Source organism: Pongo pygmaeus, chromosome 15 (assembly GCF_028885625.2).
Source record: "Pongo pygmaeus isolate AG05252 chromosome 15, NHGRI_mPonPyg2-v2.0_pri, whole genome shotgun sequence".
In the NCBI taxonomy this organism is placed as follows: domain Eukaryota; kingdom Metazoa; phylum Chordata; class Mammalia; order Primates; family Hominidae; genus Pongo; species Pongo pygmaeus.
Window position 1 is genome coordinate 62,098,176 of NC_072388.2, and position 17,877 is coordinate 62,116,052.

The 17,877-nt window shown below is 40.6% G+C and overlaps 1 protein-coding gene across 3 annotated transcripts in view; it reads left to right on the forward strand.

Moving 5' to 3' along the window:
• RHOJ (ras homolog family member J) overlaps window positions 1-17,877 on the forward strand; it is an 87,695-nt gene that overhangs the window by 65,118 nt on the left and 4,700 nt on the right. Inside the window, exons 2-5 of one of the 3 annotated variants that reach the window (XM_063651665.1) lie at window positions 662-720; window positions 12,539-12,703; window positions 14,645-14,740; window positions 15,797-15,864. In XM_063651665.1, the coding sequence (XP_063507735.1) occupies window positions 662-720; window positions 12,539-12,703; window positions 14,645-14,740; window positions 15,797-15,864 (388 nt within the window). Of the gene's footprint in view, window positions 1-661; window positions 721-12,538; window positions 12,704-14,644; window positions 14,741-15,796; window positions 15,918-17,877 lie in introns of all 3 variants that reach the window. The other 2 variants (XM_063651666.1, XM_054448014.2) reach the window with 2 other exon arrangements.

Sequence of the window (17,877 nt, forward strand, 5' to 3'; positions counted from 1 at the left end):
ACCCTTTATGTATGTGAGACTGAACCCATACAACATCTTCTGCAACTAAAGTTCAAAATCATAATGAATCAATTGTGCAAAAGCACAGGAATATCTAATTTTTAAAAACTTTTCAAAATGAACGCTAAGCCCTTCTCATTTAACTATTTGCCTTGCTTTATAGGCTATAAAAATATGTATTAATAGGTGTGATAATATTCTTTGTTTTTAGGGTTTTATACATATTTCAAAAACAAATACAAGCAGAGAGATTTCTAATAGACAAGCTATTTACACAATTCTGTGCCCTGAAAGGTGTCTCAAACCAAAGAAAAGAAGGCAATAATCTAATGAAAAAAGGGCCCAGCATTCTTTTTCATCAGAAGCTTGGTGTTCCAGAGCCGAATAAGGATCAGTGGGTAGCCCACAGAGTGTCCTGGTAGCACCAATAATATTCATCTCTGTTGAGAAATTTGGACTTGGCTCAGACCATCTGCCATCACTGCAGCCCAAGGTTACCTTTCATTTGGAAATTATGCTGTCAACTTGGTTTGGAATATACATGGGCGAGGCATATGCTTCTTCTTGCTGCCCAAGGAGATGCTGGCATGGAAACAATGTGAAGCCTCCTGATTGAAGCTTGTGTTTATGGACTCTCCTCTTCTCTTCTCTTCTCCCCTAGTTACTGTGACCGTGGGAGGCAAGCAACACTTGCTCGGACTGTATGACACTGCGGGACAGGTACATTTTTATTATCTTGATTCACTGGAGGGTGGTGGTGTAGGGGAGAAAAAGATCCATTTGCTTAGGCAGATGGGACTCATAGCACAGATATTACCCATTCTGATCATTTGGGGCCAATTTATTGTCTGCCTAAATGACAACCAAAAGCACATTCTCAATATTTTAAAAATTACAAAAATCTAAATTGTTACATTATTCAAGGCATCGATAGGTAAATAATGATTCATTGGACGACCATCAAAAACCAGAATAACAGATTTGTGACCACGAGTTTCAATTTCTTTCTGTGGAAACCTATTCCAGATTCAGGATTCATAGGTCAATTTCATAAATTTTAGTTCCATCCATTTTTTTTCGGGTTATTTTCTTTGCCCACGCTTTACTTGAATTGCCTAATGAACTGCAAAAAGGCCCAAAAAGAAATTGGTGGGGGTGAGGGGAGGAGAGAGGGAGAAGATGGATTAAGTGTTGGAAGGAAGAAAAGCCAGGATCCTAGATGTTTTCCAAAAGTGGGAGTCAACCCTGAATAACTGGGGGTTGACTCTAAATTCCCTAAGATTCTTGAAATAGTCTCACTTTGTCAGGACTGTTTCTTGAAGTTGGAGAAACTGGCCCACCAATAACATAAGACGACGGGCTAAAACCCTCAACATTTAATCAGCTGGCACATGCTCTCTTTGGGTGAAAATGGCACTTAATCTGTCTTTCTCAGCATCCCACACATTGCTACGAAGTTTCTCATGTTCTAATGTTCTAATCCAGTTCATGGATTGGTGGAGGGGAAGTGGTTAAGCAACTGATGGCCGTAGCCCAATTTCTTGGATAGAGCTTTTGTTACCATATGTCTTGGGTCATCTATTTAGGTCAAAATCAGCGGGTTGTTCAGTCTGTCCAAATTCATACATCTTAAGTCCTTTGGAGTTTCCTGGGAATTGTTATTTGTAGCAATGCATTCGTCTAGGCCTTTTTTTTTTTTTTTAACAATTGTTTGGATATACATTGTTTTGCTCAACTTGAAAGCTCTTCACAAGAATATAAATAAATGGAATTCTCTTTGGGGAGTTCTGTGAAAATTTGTAAGGACCACTGTATAAATGTATGTGGAACATCAAAGGCTGGTGTTTGTCAGGCTAGTGTGTGGAACCTGGAAAATCTAGCACCAGACTCAAAGCGTCTAAGAGCATCCAGGGTCCCCTCATTGGTAGATGCCTGTTTTGGTAAGCTACCGCCAGGAACTGGGAGTGGAAACAACCTCTTATGTCAATAGCAAGACATACAACTAAGAAAGGAGCCCCCCCCTCCCCCCACCGCCCATGTGCTCAAATGAAAAAAATCAGTTTGCTTCTCTGATCTAAGATACAAGGGCCTCAGGATAGCGCATACCCCAAACAGAAAGCATTCCAGCAACAAGGGTACACCACTTTGGAGGCCGAAGTTGCCTGCTCCAATTCACTCACACAATCATTGGGGTGTCCCAATTCATCAGGAACTCATAGCCCGAAAGAGAGAGGAGTTTATACCCTCCTCTCCCATAGTCAAATTTTACTAATATAATCCGGTTTGAAAAGTTCAGTGTGGCAATGATTATTGCATGACTCTGAAACCTCTCTCTGGTCCCTCTGGCTTCTGAAAAAGTCTCTCTGTCCCCTGCTGCCCAGTCAGTTGTCCCCTCTTCTGCAGCAATCCAACAAGTATTGCCTCCTGTGCGTTAACTACCCCAAGAAAAACCTCCCCAGGCTTCTGTTTAATTTTAAATCCAATAAAACTCTTTAAAAGCTCTTGTGGAGTTTAAGTATTTTTCCCACTGTTCTGTCATTTTAAGAAAACATTTAAATAATACTGGTATAAGACTTGAAGCTTTAAGACATTGTAAAAATATCTTTAAACTCCACATCAAAGTAAACAGAATGGCCCAAACCTCTGACACAAAAGTGATGAAGACTGATAAAATATAACAAATAGATTATAAGATATTTTTTCAACTAACTCTCACTTGAATGCTTTATATTCAGAGGTAGACAAGGCTCAAAAGGAACCATAAAGCGTGGGGAAAAGGAATCAGAACATATCTTAAGGTTCCTTCTAGGCCTAAAATTCTACGATGAGGACTTTTCACATATAATCTCAAGAAATCCTGATAGAACTGGAGTAATTAGGCAAAAGGATTTGAGGCTAGACCCATGGGAGACCTTTCAGCTGTAAAAGCTTACTAAATAATGGGAATGTGTTACACTACAGGATAACTTGTAATTCATTTTCTAGAACAGTGATTCTCAAACTGGAGTATGTGTTAGAATCACCTGTAGGGCTTGTCAAAACTCAGCTACTGGGCCCCACTCCAAGAATTTCTGCTTCTACAGGTCTAGGGTGGGACCCAAAAGTTTGCATTTCTTTTTTTTTTATTTTTATTTTTATTTTTATTTTTTATTTATTTATTTTTTTTTTTTTTTTTTTGAGACAGGGTTTCACTCCCGTCACCCAGGCTGGAGTGCAGTGGCACAATCTTGGCTCACTGCAACCTCCGCTTCCCGAGTTCTGGCAATTCTCCTGCCTCATCCTCCCAGGTAACTGGGATTACAGACACCTGCCACCACACCCAGCTAATTTTTGTGTTTTTTTCTAGAGACGGGGGTTTCACCATGTTGCCCAGGCTGGTCTCAAACTCCCAACCTCAGGTGATCCGTCCACCTCAGCCTCCCAAAGCGCTGGGATTACAGATGTTAGCCCAAGAGTTTGCATTTCTAACAGGTTTTCTGGCAATGCTGCTGCTGGTCCCTACACCATACTTTGAGAGCCACTCAAAGTGTGGTCCACCAACCAGTGGCATCAACATCACCAGGAAGCATGTTAGAACTGCAGAATCTCAAGGCCTATCCCCAGCCTACTGAATTTGCAAATCCATTTTAAGAAGATCTCCAAATCATTAGAATGCACATTAAATTTTGAGAAGCACTACTCTAAACGTTTCTGGTGGTTGAGGCATTGTTCTGAAAGTTAAGGAGGATGCAATGGAAAATAACCGTTACTGAAATGTATTCCTGTAGTTCTACAATTCAGCTATTAAGACTTTGTAACAAATTTAATTTGGAAACAGTGTCCCAAAATTTCCATTCCCAGTCCTAGGTAGAATAATCTGCCTCTTCTCAGTTATAGTCTAGTTAATGTGCTGGATAGCTAAAGAACATGTATAATTCAAAAATACTCATTTGGCCAATTATAATGGAAGAGAGATGATTTCAAAACCAATTGACTAATCCCTGAACCACAAAAAGAAAATGTCTCTGAATCCAGCTATAGAGTCCATCTTGCTTGAATAATTAGATTTTTGTGCATGAATAAACCAAGAAGCAATCCTCCACATCTTTGTCTTGAACTAACTGAAGCAAATGTGTTCTGAGAGGTAAAGTGATAGGAACTCATTGTCTCAACCCTCAATGCCAGCGCTAAACAAAATCATTTGACCTGCTTTCCCTTGACTTTGAGGCACCTAGTCTGCCTCAGACCTGGCTACAGCCCCATAAGCCATGGCCTGAGACACTCCTGCCCCTCCACAATTCAGGCAAGCATGTGCTAAAGATAGTTTATAATGGGCTGGGCACGGTGGCTCATGCCTGTAATCCCAGCACTTTGGGAGGCCGAGGCAGACAGATCACAAGGTCAGGAGTTCAAGACCAGCCTGGCCAACACGGTGAAACCCCGTCTCTACTAAAAATACAAAATTAGCCAAGGGTGATGGCAGGCACCTGTAATCCCAGCTACTTGGGAGGCTGAGGCAGGAGAATCCCTTGAACCCGGGAGGCGGAGGTTGCAGTAAGCTGAGATTGCACCATTGCACTCCAGCCTAGGCAACAAGAGCAAAACTCCATCTCAAAAAAAAAGAGAGTTTATAATGAAGTCACTTGCATACACTGTCAACACATGGTGGCTGCTATTAAACATTAGCTCCCTTCCCCAAACCCTAAAACAAACTAACATTTGGACTTGGAGTGGAGCCCTTTGAAGATAGATTCTTCACAACTCTAATTCTCTGTTAGGTAGAATTCCAAACATTAGATTAGGCAATGAATTGAGGAATTTTTCTCAGGGTGAGTGCATGTTACTCCTCAGATCACACTAGGGAGGAAATAAGGCCAACCAGCCCTGTAAGCCAAATCTATTTAGGTTGTGCCAACTCATCCTATACGAGACATATCCCTAGTAGTGTGTTACTGAATGTTAAAGGGATATCTAGAGCTCAGATCTTTGGCTCAGCTAGGAAAGAGTCCCAGAGCTGACTTTCCCAGGATGTCCTTGCAGGCCAGTTTGTTTACAATGCATCAGGAGAGACCAAGTGGACAGCAGGGTGTTGGTTGGGTTGGGGATGCCACAGCCAACCCTGGAACTTCAGGGTTCCTCACCAGCTGAGGAACTTCAGACTGGGAGAGGGCTCTTCCCCAGGTTACGGCTTGCAGCCTGATGCCCTCCTACCTCACTGCAGGTCATTACAGTGGAACCAGCCATAGTACTAAGACTAGGTCTTGCCTCCTTCTCTTGATGTGGCCTCACCTAGAAGGACGATGTGGGCAAAGCCCTACTCAGATTATGGCCTCTTGGGCAAGACTCTAGGATGGGCATATCTCAGACACAACACCTGTGAAAATGGCAGTTAGCAGCACTGCCAGGGAGGAATGACCGTCTCCTGGTGTCAGGAGCCAGGTGCAGCCTGGCCAGGTGCCTGGTTCTGTGGAAGGGTGAACCACTGCCTGTGGGCAAGCACAGAATGGTGTCTGTCACTGAGAAACCACAGCCCACAGCAGCTCAGCTGTCACCAGTGACTGTGGGAGTAGAGAAGCAAGGAAGGCCATCAGCCGAACCCCTCACTCGCCCAGGGCTGCATGTTGCACATCTTCCCCAGGCCCTGATTTCTGAAGTCCCGCTTTCCCCCAAGGGCTGAGGAAGCACGCAACCAAGCGAGGAAGCAAGCACAGCTAGGGTTTATGAATGGCAACCCAGGCTCCACTTGTAAAGACACACATAAGCCATCCCTTTGCTATTGGCTGATCCAATGGGGCCATCTGGAGCACAGGATCTGGCAGCAACCCTCTATGGAAAGTTTGCCTAAAACCTCAGGACAAATGTTTTCCCTCAATGAGCAACTCCAACTTTCTTGCTCACGTGTATCTTCATGTGGGATTTTCAGGAGTAGGCAATTTGGGAGATTAGGGAGAAGTTTGCCCACATGACAGCTGCTTAGTAAAAGTAACCTTAGGACACAATCTTACTTCTCCCCAAATTATGAAAAAGAGCTGTAGGAACATTGAGAGTTGCGGTTGGAGTTTGCAAAGATTTGGGTCTTATTACTACTCAGTTCAGAAAAAGTTAATTTCTGAATCAGCCCTGGCATCCAATAAGGGTAGGGAAATGCTTCCAGGACCAGCAGCTGTTGTTGATATGGGCTGGAGGATGGACTCCTTTACTGGATCATTAAAGTACTTACTATGTTCAAGACAATGTTCTAAGTGGCCTACAAATATTAACGTATTTTATTCTCATAACAACTCATAAGGCCAGCACTATTAGCCTCATTTTACAGATAAGGAAAGTGAGGCATGGAGAACTTACCCAAGATCACACCATAGTCACAAACCCAGAGAATTTCTACCCACCACCCATGCTCTTAAGCACCACGCTATGCATCCACCCTATATATGGTGCCCACATTTTTCAAATTAAGCCTGATTTACGGGTGAATATGAAAATGAGACTTGTACCAAAAAATCTGGGATAAATGTCACTAAACCCAAGACTTGGAAGCAGAATTCTATTTCCAAATTAATGTGGGTATGGCGGGGTAGGAGGAGCTCAGCGCAACTCTCTTTGCTGCTCAAAGTGTGGCCCCTGGACCCAGTAGCACTAGCATCACCTGGAAACTTGTTAGAAATGCACATTCTTGGGCTCCATTCCAGTCCTGCTACTGAATAAGAATTTGCACTTTAGCCTGGGCAACATAGCGAGACCCTATCCCTACAACATTTTTTAAATTTCCCAGGCATGGTGTGCATACCTGTAGTCCCAGCTACTTGGGAGGCTGGAGAAAGGATCACTTGAGTCCAGGAGTTCAAGACTCCAGTGACCTATGATCAGTGCACTACAGTGTGAGCAGAAAGCGAGACCCAATCTCAAAACAAACAAACAAACAAAAACAAAATTACATTTTAACAAGGTTCATGGGTGATGCAAATATATGTAGTGTCTAAGAAATGCCATCTAGAAAATGATTTCACTTACCTGCGTCATGATGCAGCCTATAATATTTAGGATCCAGGTGTTTGGCGCATCTGATGCTAACACTTTCTCTGAACTTTTCGTGTTTAATAATCACCCATAGTCACCCCAGGGCACCAGATCTGCCTTCAAACTGAACACGTTCTTGCCTTCAGGGTGAAGTTGGGCTAAAAGCACTCAAAGGCCTACTTTGCCCCAAATCCTTCCCTGCACTCCCCAATCCTAGCCTCTTTGTCCACTTTACCTCCAAACCCCCATTTGAGCCTCTCTTTTAGATTAAAATGCTGTCTCTTCAAGAAGCAAATAAGCACCTGTCTTCCATTCTGAATTTCAGCATTAGAAAGGGCCTCAAATACCAACTAAACCACTTATCCACTTCTCGTAGCCCCTTGACATCATCTCCACATGTTACCATCCAACCCAGGGCCAAAGCATGCTCCCTTGTGAAAAAAACATTAAGTTACCAGCTGGCACAAATTCAACTCCCCCAACCCCCCAGTCCCAAGGGGACACTTTCTTTTATTAATCCTGACCCCCCCGACATATTTTATAGCTGCAGCCCAGGGTTAGCTCCAAATAGCCCAGGTGTGAGCCTTCTTTAAAAGTATTTTTGCTCTGTTGTCCTGGTTAAATTACTCCATCTGTCTAGACCTTTGTTTCTTAAACCATAAAACTGGCTCCAGGGAGAGGGAAGAACAGTAACCTATGGCTCTGAAACTTGAGCTGCATCAGAATCACCTGGAGGGCTTGTTACAGCACTGATGGTGCAGCCTCTCCCCCAGCGCCTCAGCTTCAGGGGACTGCAGGGCACCTGGGAATGTGTATTTCTAACAAGCTCCCAGGTGATGCCAGTGCTGCTGGACTGAAGAGCGTAGTTTGGAAACCACTGCATTAGCTAATCTTTAAGGCCTTTTCTAGTCTTGGAATTGTATTTTCCCAATTCAGTTAGATAAATATTCTACATCATTCCATTTTGAGATTAGCCAGCAAAGAGTAAGAGAAACTTAACCTGTCTTATTTCCACATAAATCAAATTATTTCATGTATTTTCATTTTCTTTCCCCAATTGAATTGCCAATTCTTATTCACCTTATATAGTTCATACAGCATCCTTAACAGTGCTACACATTCAGTAAGCACGAAATCTTTTAAAATGGAATGATACAGCAGGACTAAGGTTTCCACAGAAGACAGACCCAGAATACAGAGCATGGTGAGCCCAGTGACTGACACTATCAGAAACGACTCAGCTGGAGGGCCAGGAGGGTAAATGATCAGAAACAGACTTCTCTCACCTGCCACACCTACAGCCAACCCAGCAACCCATGGTCTTCCAACTTTTCCATAACGTAAATAGAAATCCTTTGATAGCCACTGGGTTAAAAAATCAGACAAACATACTCCTTTCCGACTATTAACAACAGTTATTTGTTCCTATCTAATCTAGTTGTGACATTTCTCCTGATGATGTTTTGCTTTGGTTTTTGGCTTTGAAGTTTTAAATATACAGTGTTGCTGCCATCCAGTGGTAATCTGAAGCAGATGCAGGCCATCAAATAGATGATACATCCTGTGGTCAAACATTCTGATTGCTGGGTAACATAGGAGTCAAGATTCCTAGATAAGTGAGTTAAGAAAATGCTTAATCTGTCACTTAAAATTCTGAGCGGCAGAAAACAGTGTGGTCACAATTGAGAGCCAGAGCTGGATTTAGGCTAAATACCCCATCCTGGTATTTATGAACTCTGTAACATTGGCCGATCATGGAACTTCTCTAAACCTTAACTTCCTCTTCTATGAAATGTGAATGTTGATGGTACCATCCTTCCAGTTCCATCAGGAGGATGCAATGAGACCATACATAAGAGTTTGAAACAATGCCTGACCTTTAGTAATAAGTCTTTGGGCGCATCCTCCATTAATGTTGGAGATGATAGTGAAGTACAGCCGTGTTCTCAACTCCAGGCCCACCCCAAACCAATTAAGTCAGAACTCCCAGATATGCAGGCCCACTCTCCAGAGATTCTAATTTAGCTGGTTTCAGAGTAGAAAAGGGGGTGGGGCAAGGAGTTGATTAGCAGAGCTTCAGGATGGTTTAAAAGCTCCCCAGGTGATTCTAATAAAAGTCACTGCAATAAATGGCCCACAGAAATGCCATGTGTTCATTTGCAGGTCACCGTAGAGGTCATTTCTTCCAGTCTATCAATAGCATTTATTGAATATTTACTGCAGAAAGAGTACATGTAGGGATGAGAAAAAAATCCACATGGTCCCCACTCCATTTATGACAATCCAGATGGGAGCATGCAGTGGCAGAGGGCAGGTGGTGTGATGAAGAGCTGTAGATTACAGCCTGGGAAGGAGACTTCTTGGCTCATGGGCCTTACAGCTGCTCTTTAAGGGAACACTCCAGAGAGAAAAGAGAAAAATGGGGAGACCATGGAAGAGGAGGTTTGTTTTTCAGAGCTAGTTGTGTAAAGAGGAGAGGGTAGTGCCAAGAAATTAGCTATTCCTTTCTCCACTGCCTCCTAAGCTACACACACAAACACACACATACACAGACATAGGCACAACTTGGCTGAGACACAGCCCAGTAGACCTGGCCCAACTTCCCAGTATGACCAGTGTTTATTCAGCTGTGCACCCAACTCCCAATTATTGACTAGAAATGTTGTAAATTAGCCACAATAGTGGGGTTTTTTTGTTGTTGTTTTGGGTTTATTTTTTAGGATTTTACTTTTCAGCATTATTGACATCTTGCTTTGCATTTTGCATTAGGTACCTAAAACCTTTGCTTAAGTTTTAATAGTAGTAGCAGTAGCGGCCACATATACTGAGTCCCGTGTTCTGCATACTCTGAGTAGCTAAACAATAGATCAATGCATGCCACCAACCAGAGTGGACCACACTTAACATTCTAAGGTACTTCCTTTCAGTCTCATGTGTATGTAGTGTGCATATGTGCGTACTTCCTTTTCTGGTCTTTTTTAAAATTTTTTTTATTATACTTTGAGTTCTGGGATACATGTGCAGAACGTGCAGGTTTGTTACATAGGTATACACGTGCCATGGTGGTTTGCTGCACCCATCAACCCGTTATCTAATAAATATATTATTAGAGTCAATAGAAAGGTTGATATTAAAAATATATCCATGATATATTATGTTTTAAAAAACACAAGTGGCTCAACAATATGAACAATTTAATCAATTTGTTTTTAAACTAAACATGTGTATGTTGTATACATACATAAATATAAAATGGGCCAGGTGTGGTGACTCACGCCTATCATCCTAGCACTTTGGGGGGCTGAGGCAGGAGGATTGCTTGAGCCCAGGAGTTCAAGACCAGCCTGGGCAACACAGTGAGACCCCATCTCTACAAAAAAAATAACAATTGGCTGGGTGTGGTGGCATGTGCCTGTAGTTCAAGCTACTTGGGAGGCTGAAGTGGGAGGATCGCTTGAGCCCGGCGGTCTGAAGCTGCAGTTAGCCATGATCACACCATTGCACTCCAGCCTGGGCAACAGATTGAGACTCCGTCTCAAAAAATAAAGTAAAATACAACGTTTGGAAGGACAATGTTTAAGCAGTAGCTCCCTCTGGGGAGAGGAAATACTATTAGACATCATATCAGGGATGAAAACAAGCTTTCACTTCAACTCTGTGTACTTCTTCAATGTTTGCATTTTTGCAATGAGCACATACATGTTTTGTAAGTCTCTAAAATGTTTCATGAAGAGTAGTAATGCCCCTAATAAATGAGTTAATTATTTATTAACCCATCTCTATGAATACATGTATATCATAGGTGTGAACATATAAGTTTAGTTGCACATATAGTATACACACATATATAGTGCACACACATCATATATAGTGTGTATACACATACAAATTATGTATGGTGTGTATGGACACATGTCATGTTGTGATATGTGATGTATATATAAATATGGTATGTGTATGCACACTTAGACACAAAGTTACTGTCTGCTTATGTGTTACTAAATTCTATAAACATATATAAAACTTTCTGTTGAAATATCAGGTTTTACCTTGGAACCTCCTAAAACATTTTGCATACAGTAAAAGGTTCTTGCTGACATTTTCCCAAAGTCGAAATGATGCAAAGTTTTACTTTGTATTTATCAACTTCCACTAAAATAGCAAATATATAAATATCTTATGTAATCAGAAACTCTTCCACGAGCATATTCTGATCTGAAAAATCTTTAGAAAGAAAATAATTAAGCTAGCATTTTATTTATTTGGCCTTTAAGTAATATTTGAAACAAATCCAAAATTCTTAGCTCTAAACCCTCACTCAACATATTTCTTCAAATATTGTGGTGTCAAATTTGGCAATAACTCTTGTTTTGCATGTTAGTTCATTTATTCTAAATTAAATTTGGATATAATTTTTTTTAATCGTGTGAGGAGAGGATTCCTGTTGCCTTGGCAAATAGCTCACTAATTTAAATATAGTATATTCAGTATAACACAATTCCAACATGATGGAAGAATTGCAATAATCTTTACTGAATGTTACACTTTAAATGGGTGAACTTTTGGTTTTTTGTTTTATTTTGTTTGTTTTTTGAGACAGGGTCTTGCTGTGTTGCCCAGGCTGGAGTACAGTGGCATGATCACGGCTCGCTGCAGCTTCAAATTCCCAGGCTCAAGCCATCCTCCCACTTCAGCTTCCTGAGTAGCTGGGACTACAGGCGTGTGCCACCATGCCCAGCTAATTTTAGTATTTTTTTGTAGAGATAGGGTCTCACTATATTGCCCAGGCTGATCTCAAGCTCAAGGAATCAAGTGATCCTCCCACCGTGGCTTCCAAAGTGCTGGGATTACAGGCATGAGCCACTGTGCCTGGTCAGGTGAACTTTTGAATACATAGAAACAGAGAGTAGAACTATTGTTACCAGAGGCAAGTAAGGAAAGGAAACGGGGAGGTTTTGATCAAGGGTACAAAGCTGCAGTTAGCTAGGGTGAATAAGTCTACAGCTGTAATGTACAGCATGATAACTATAGTTAATAATACTATATTGCATACTGGAAATATGCTAAGAGAATAGGTTTCTGGTCCTCTCGCCGTAAAATATATTTTTAAAGGTAAGCTGTAAGGAGATGAATATGTTAATTTGTTTCACTGTAGCATATATATGTATATCAAACACCACGTTGTACACTTTAAATGTATACAATTTAAAAATAAAAAATAAATGGGTAAACTTTATGTTACATAAGAACTTTATGGTATATATAGGTAGGTATATAAGTTATATCTCAATAAAACTGCTAAAAAAATTTTTAAGTTCATCTTAAAAAGGGGCAATACATGATCTCTGTATGTAACAAAAAGGTATTTTTCTGACTGATGGCTCCTTTAGTTCTAGTAGAGAAAGAACTACCAGATTCTAGGATTGAGGAAGAAACAGGATCCCAGTGCGCTGTAGTGGACTCTTACCTGCAATCTGACCTTGGAACCATATGGGACACACCTTACACAGGCTGTACAAACCCTTGTCTGCTCTTCCCACAGGAGGACTACAACCAGCTGAGGCCACTCTCCTACCCCAACACGGATGTGTTTTTGATCTGCTTCTCTGTCGTAAACCCTGCCTCTTACCACAATGTCCAGGAGGAATGGGTCCCCGAGCTCAAGGACTGCATGCCTCACGTGCCTTATGTCCTCATAGGGACCCAGGTTAAAATGTGGGCGATGGCAGGGTGGGGCGGGCTGCAAAATGGGAAGACCCTTTAGGTACCTCGTGAACATCCTATTCTGCCAGACGCTATGGAAGGGTATCTCAGACATGTCAATCCCATGAACAGAAGTTGTTAAGGTGTGCATGATGATTTAGCCCACAGTGGAAAAGATAATAGAGCTATTTAATATGGAGCAGAAAGTTTTGATATGGCCTTCAAAAATTAATCTCTCTGTTTTTTTTACATAACAAAGTAATTTTTAAAATGGACACCCTTTGCCAGGCTTGAATCAGAGCAATGAGGTGAGGGTGTCAATTGAACATATTATCTGGTATTTTTTATATCTGAAACCCACAGTTGTTTTAAAATCACAAAATAGGTAGGAGTGTCAAGGTGACCACAGCAATCAGAATAGGCATTCTATGACAGGAGCTGTTTAATTACACTTCTGGAGAAGGAAGATAAAAATTCACCATTGTCTATTCCTTTTAAACCTTTTGGTCTTCCAGATCTTAGAGAAGAAGTTAAAACACATATACCAGCTAAACAAACCTAGGACTGTGAAAGCATTTACAGTGTTCTGAAAGCTCATCAATTTCCATGGTTTGAGTTTCCAGTAGTAAGCCAATCACATTAAATGTGTTAAGGATTGTTACTGTTTATAGTTTTAAATGGATTTTGTTCTTTGGCATTTTAAAATCCAAATGACTATCCCAAAGACATAGGAATGTACTAATACTGAAGGGCTTCATTGTTATCTGTTTCATATGCTATTTCTTTCTATTATTCATTTATGTTCTTTTTGAACAAGAGAATTTTTTAACACAAAGGAGAGAAAAGAAAAATATTTCCTAAAGAAGACATGGACAGGTACAAGGTATATGTATTTACTTAGAGAAAGTAGAGGAATACACATCTCCATAAACCAGAGTAATCATAGTTAACGCTTCTGCTCTGAAAGATATTAAATGAAGTCTTTTGCCTTGAATTCCAGATAATAATGTTTGCCCATATTGATGGAGCCTGAATCCCTGCTGCCAAATATGTGACAGAACATTCAATCACCTTTCTGTGATTCAAGCTGATTTTATTAGAGATAGGCACACACACACACACATGCACACACACACACACACACACACAATTAGTAGAGCTGAGTAATGTGCTTATAAAAGGGACCCTAATATATTGGTCTTTCTTTAAGACACAAGCCCTTGCTTTCCCACATTCACACCCATTCATGAACACATGGATTCGCATACACAGTGAGGCTTTAAAGCAACCAAAATATTTAATTAAATTATCAAATCTAATCCAGATATATAAATGCTATCTTCAAAGTTCTACCTTTGAAAAGATTAATGCTTATCTTGAGCAAACCCTTTGAAAATTTCTCTTAGGGACTTGCTTTCCAGAGCTTGCAGAACATTTGTTAGAATATCCTCACAGATAGCAAATCTTCTTACCTCCTTTGAGGATGAAGATTTTATTTGGAAAAGCGAAAAAAAAAAAAAAAAGATGTGTTCAAAGCCAGGAAATAAACTAGTAAATAATGAGTAACATAATTTGGGATCAAATAAGGCCTCACTGTAAGGTAATGAGACTGATTGGTTATCTTGCATGCCCTGTAAGTAGAATCTAGAAATAAATAGAAAATTTTGAAAAAACATCTGAGATAGCAACAGAATCATCCGAGTAGTTCTCAGCTTGCAGGGTAACTGTTTGAAGGGGAAAACGTAAGGAAAGTCTGTTGTGTACATTTACAAAGAAATTGCTTTACTTTTTTATACATAACACGGGCATGTGAATCTGCTTCCTTAAAGAAAATTTAGCAACTTCAAAGACGTTAACGGGGAAAAAGACTCTATGATGTCACAGTTTAAAATATCTGGCAAGGCCTGAGAAAACAAATCAGTTTTCACGTGTGTTTTCTTGCCAGATTGATCTCCGTGATGACCCAAAAACCTTGGCCCGTTTGCTGTATATGAAGGAGAAACCTCTCACTTATGAGCATGGTGTGAAGCTCGCAAAAGCGGTACAGTCAGATTTGAATTTCATTTTAAATGTATGCTGAGAGAAGAGCGTGTTGTATGCTTTGGAAATGGGTGTGCAACATTGGGTTTTGCTTTAAAGTGCAATGTGTTTAGAATCTTCTCTAAGCTTTCTATTCTCCCCCTGTCTTCTAGTCGGGCTGGAAGGAGCCATTTGGTTAGCCTTCTTGTCAGCCAGCATTGTCTGTTTTTCATTCAGAAAGCAATTTGGTGAATTTAAACAGCTGAAGCACTTATCATTTGATTTAGCAACCTCTAGAACGTCTACTTGCCATATTTAGTATGAATATAGGGAGTCGTTAGATATGTATTTGTAAATCTCTCTGCTTATTATGGATGTAGCTCATTTAAATAACCCCATAAGAGGCATTTTGTGATTTTCTTGGGAGAGACTTGGGTTAGCATCTGGCAGGGTTATATTTGTCCAGTATTTCTCACCATATAATGAATAGCCACTTAGAGAGCCTGGATTGTGTCACAAACAGCATCTGGAAGGATAACATATACCAAAAAGTGACTAGTTGGGGATCTAAGTGGCTGTTTGGCAGATAATAGCTCAGAGCTGGAACTGTTTTCATGGACCTTTCTTCCTTCTTGAGAGCTTAACATGAAGAGTTAGGAAAATGCTTTAGAAAGTTTTTGCCAGACACCAAGTCTTTGCCTCCCTCATTACCCCAAGATGTGAGCAAAGCAGCCACTGAAAAAGATCCGAGAGGGTGGAAGTGCTTTATGCAAGAGGAGGCCGATAAACCACACCTCTCCAGAACTTAAATCAGACTCCTCATCAAGTCACAAATCTATTGACCCAGGTCAGAGGTTTGAAAATTTTCAATCTTACTTTCTAAGTGACTAACCTAGTAAAATGCATACCGCAGGCAGAGTTAGAAGTCACCCTCTTCAAGCCAGTCAAGAATATTAACTACAAATTCTTCACTTACAAAACTGTATGCATGTATCTTATTAAAACTTGCTTGCAGGCACTAAAACTAAGCATGATACACTCAACTAGAAATGAATTAAATACGATCATGTTTTTACAGGTATCCTGCATGAGAACCTCTCACAAACACCTGATCGAGATACTGAACTCTTCCTACTTCTATGCACAGTAATGTCAATACTAACTAGCGCCAGACGTCCATGGAGTCCTTAGGATCCTAAGTACTTAATAATATCTCTCACCTCAGCCTCATAATAACCCTCTTAAGCAGATAGCGTTGGTCTCAGCTTACAGATGAGGAAACAGTCTTAGAAGACAAGCACGTAGCTAATAACAAAGTCAAAAACTTCCAATCCAGCTCTGTGGACATCACCACCCATGTACCTGACCATTGTGTAAATGACCTCCAAGTGTGTATCTTTCCTTGGGTGAAATGGGTTTATGCCTGTAGGTGCTTCTACCTTCTCCTCAAACATTCAGCCTCAAATGCTTTCATTAAGATACCTAAATATGTAGCTCCATAAATAATTGTATGTGGTTCCTTTCTACACATTTTTCACAGCCAGGATGTCCCCATTAGCCGGCACCAGCTTCTTGCAGGAACTCGCGTTCTGTGTTCCTTCATGCCGTCAGATTCCTAGCCTCACTTCTCATTGGGGAAGTTGTTTTTTTTTCTGTCTGAAAAGAAGTCGTTTCAAAGCCTCCCATCTCATTTCATACTTATTTTTGGAACAATGACTGAGTTCACCATTTATATTGCCTTTTGCTAGTTTCTCCTAGCAACTGCTCTCAGATACAGATGGAATCATGTTTAGCTTACAAAACCCAATTTAGAAGAAAACCTAGCAAGATTTTAACTTGTTTTATCACAATTCATGTAATTATAGAGATGCTTTACGTTTCTCTACTCTCTGACTTTTCTGTCAAGTAGTTTATAATCACAGCTAGCATTTATGGAGTGTTTATAATGTGCTAGGCTTGGTGCCAGGCGCCTGACAGCCTTTGTCTTAATTAATCCTCACAGCAACCCCCTGAGGTGTGTATATTATTATCTCCACTTTCCTACAGGAAACTGAGGCTCAGAGAGGTTAAGATCGCCCAGCTAGCAAGTGGCAGAGTGAGGACAGAAAACTGTGCTTTAACCACCTGCTCTTCTGCCTCCCTCCTATAATCTGAAAAGAAACCTTTAGGTTTGGGGCTTCTTTTTTATAAACTGGAGTCCCTTATTTTCATGTGCAAAGCTCCCCCACAACTTAAAGGCTTTGCAAGTTCAGATTTTTCATATCTGATTCTTTCTGTTCAATACTTTTCCATTTCCAAAGCATTTTCCATCTAACATCTCTTTTTGGTCTCAAAGGGTGTTTTATTTTAAAGGACATTTTTATATCATACATATTTACAATTCTTTATACTCCAAAGTCAACCACATTTACATATTTTGCACTAATTTATTATAAATATTCATTATTCTTTGACTTCTTTTATCCTCCCACTTCTTTTTATTACTGTAGTTTTTAATCCTCAGCCTACTTTTCCCATTCTTTTACACATTTGTAACTGTCCCTATTGCTGCTAGAATTATTAAACAACAATTGATTAAGCACCTAATATGTGCCAGGTGCTATGCTGGATGCTACACTGTTTAGCTCTAAGATTGTAATTCTTTGTGTGTTCTCTTTCCAAGTTCCATCTAATACAGTCTAAACATGATCTTCTAAGTTCAGACTTCCTAAGGTATTTTTTGATACAGGAATTTGCCATTTTTTCTTTTTTTAATCTCTGGGTTCTCTTTGCCCTCTCCAGCCATCTTCTTCACACTGTGCCTTTTGTTGTTGTCACTCTTTAACTTAGCACCTGCTAAGTTTCCTACTGGGTTTTTAACATGCACAGGTGGGATTTAAAGCAGCAAAATTGCTGCAAACATCCTGTCATCAATGTTCAGTCACGTTAATCAACTGGAGTCTTTAATGCCCTCTTCCTGACTGGAAGAGTCACTGCCACCTGCCTTGTGCTGGCCATTTTCCCTTTCTCCCTTGGTCATTGAAAGTCACTTCACCGCTGGTGTCTGGGTTACAAAGGCCAGAAGAGGAGGCAGACAGGCAAACAAAAGCATGCCACCTGGATAAACACAGTAACACACATCTGGGCAATGTACCAGGTAGCACAGAAGAGAGAGAGACC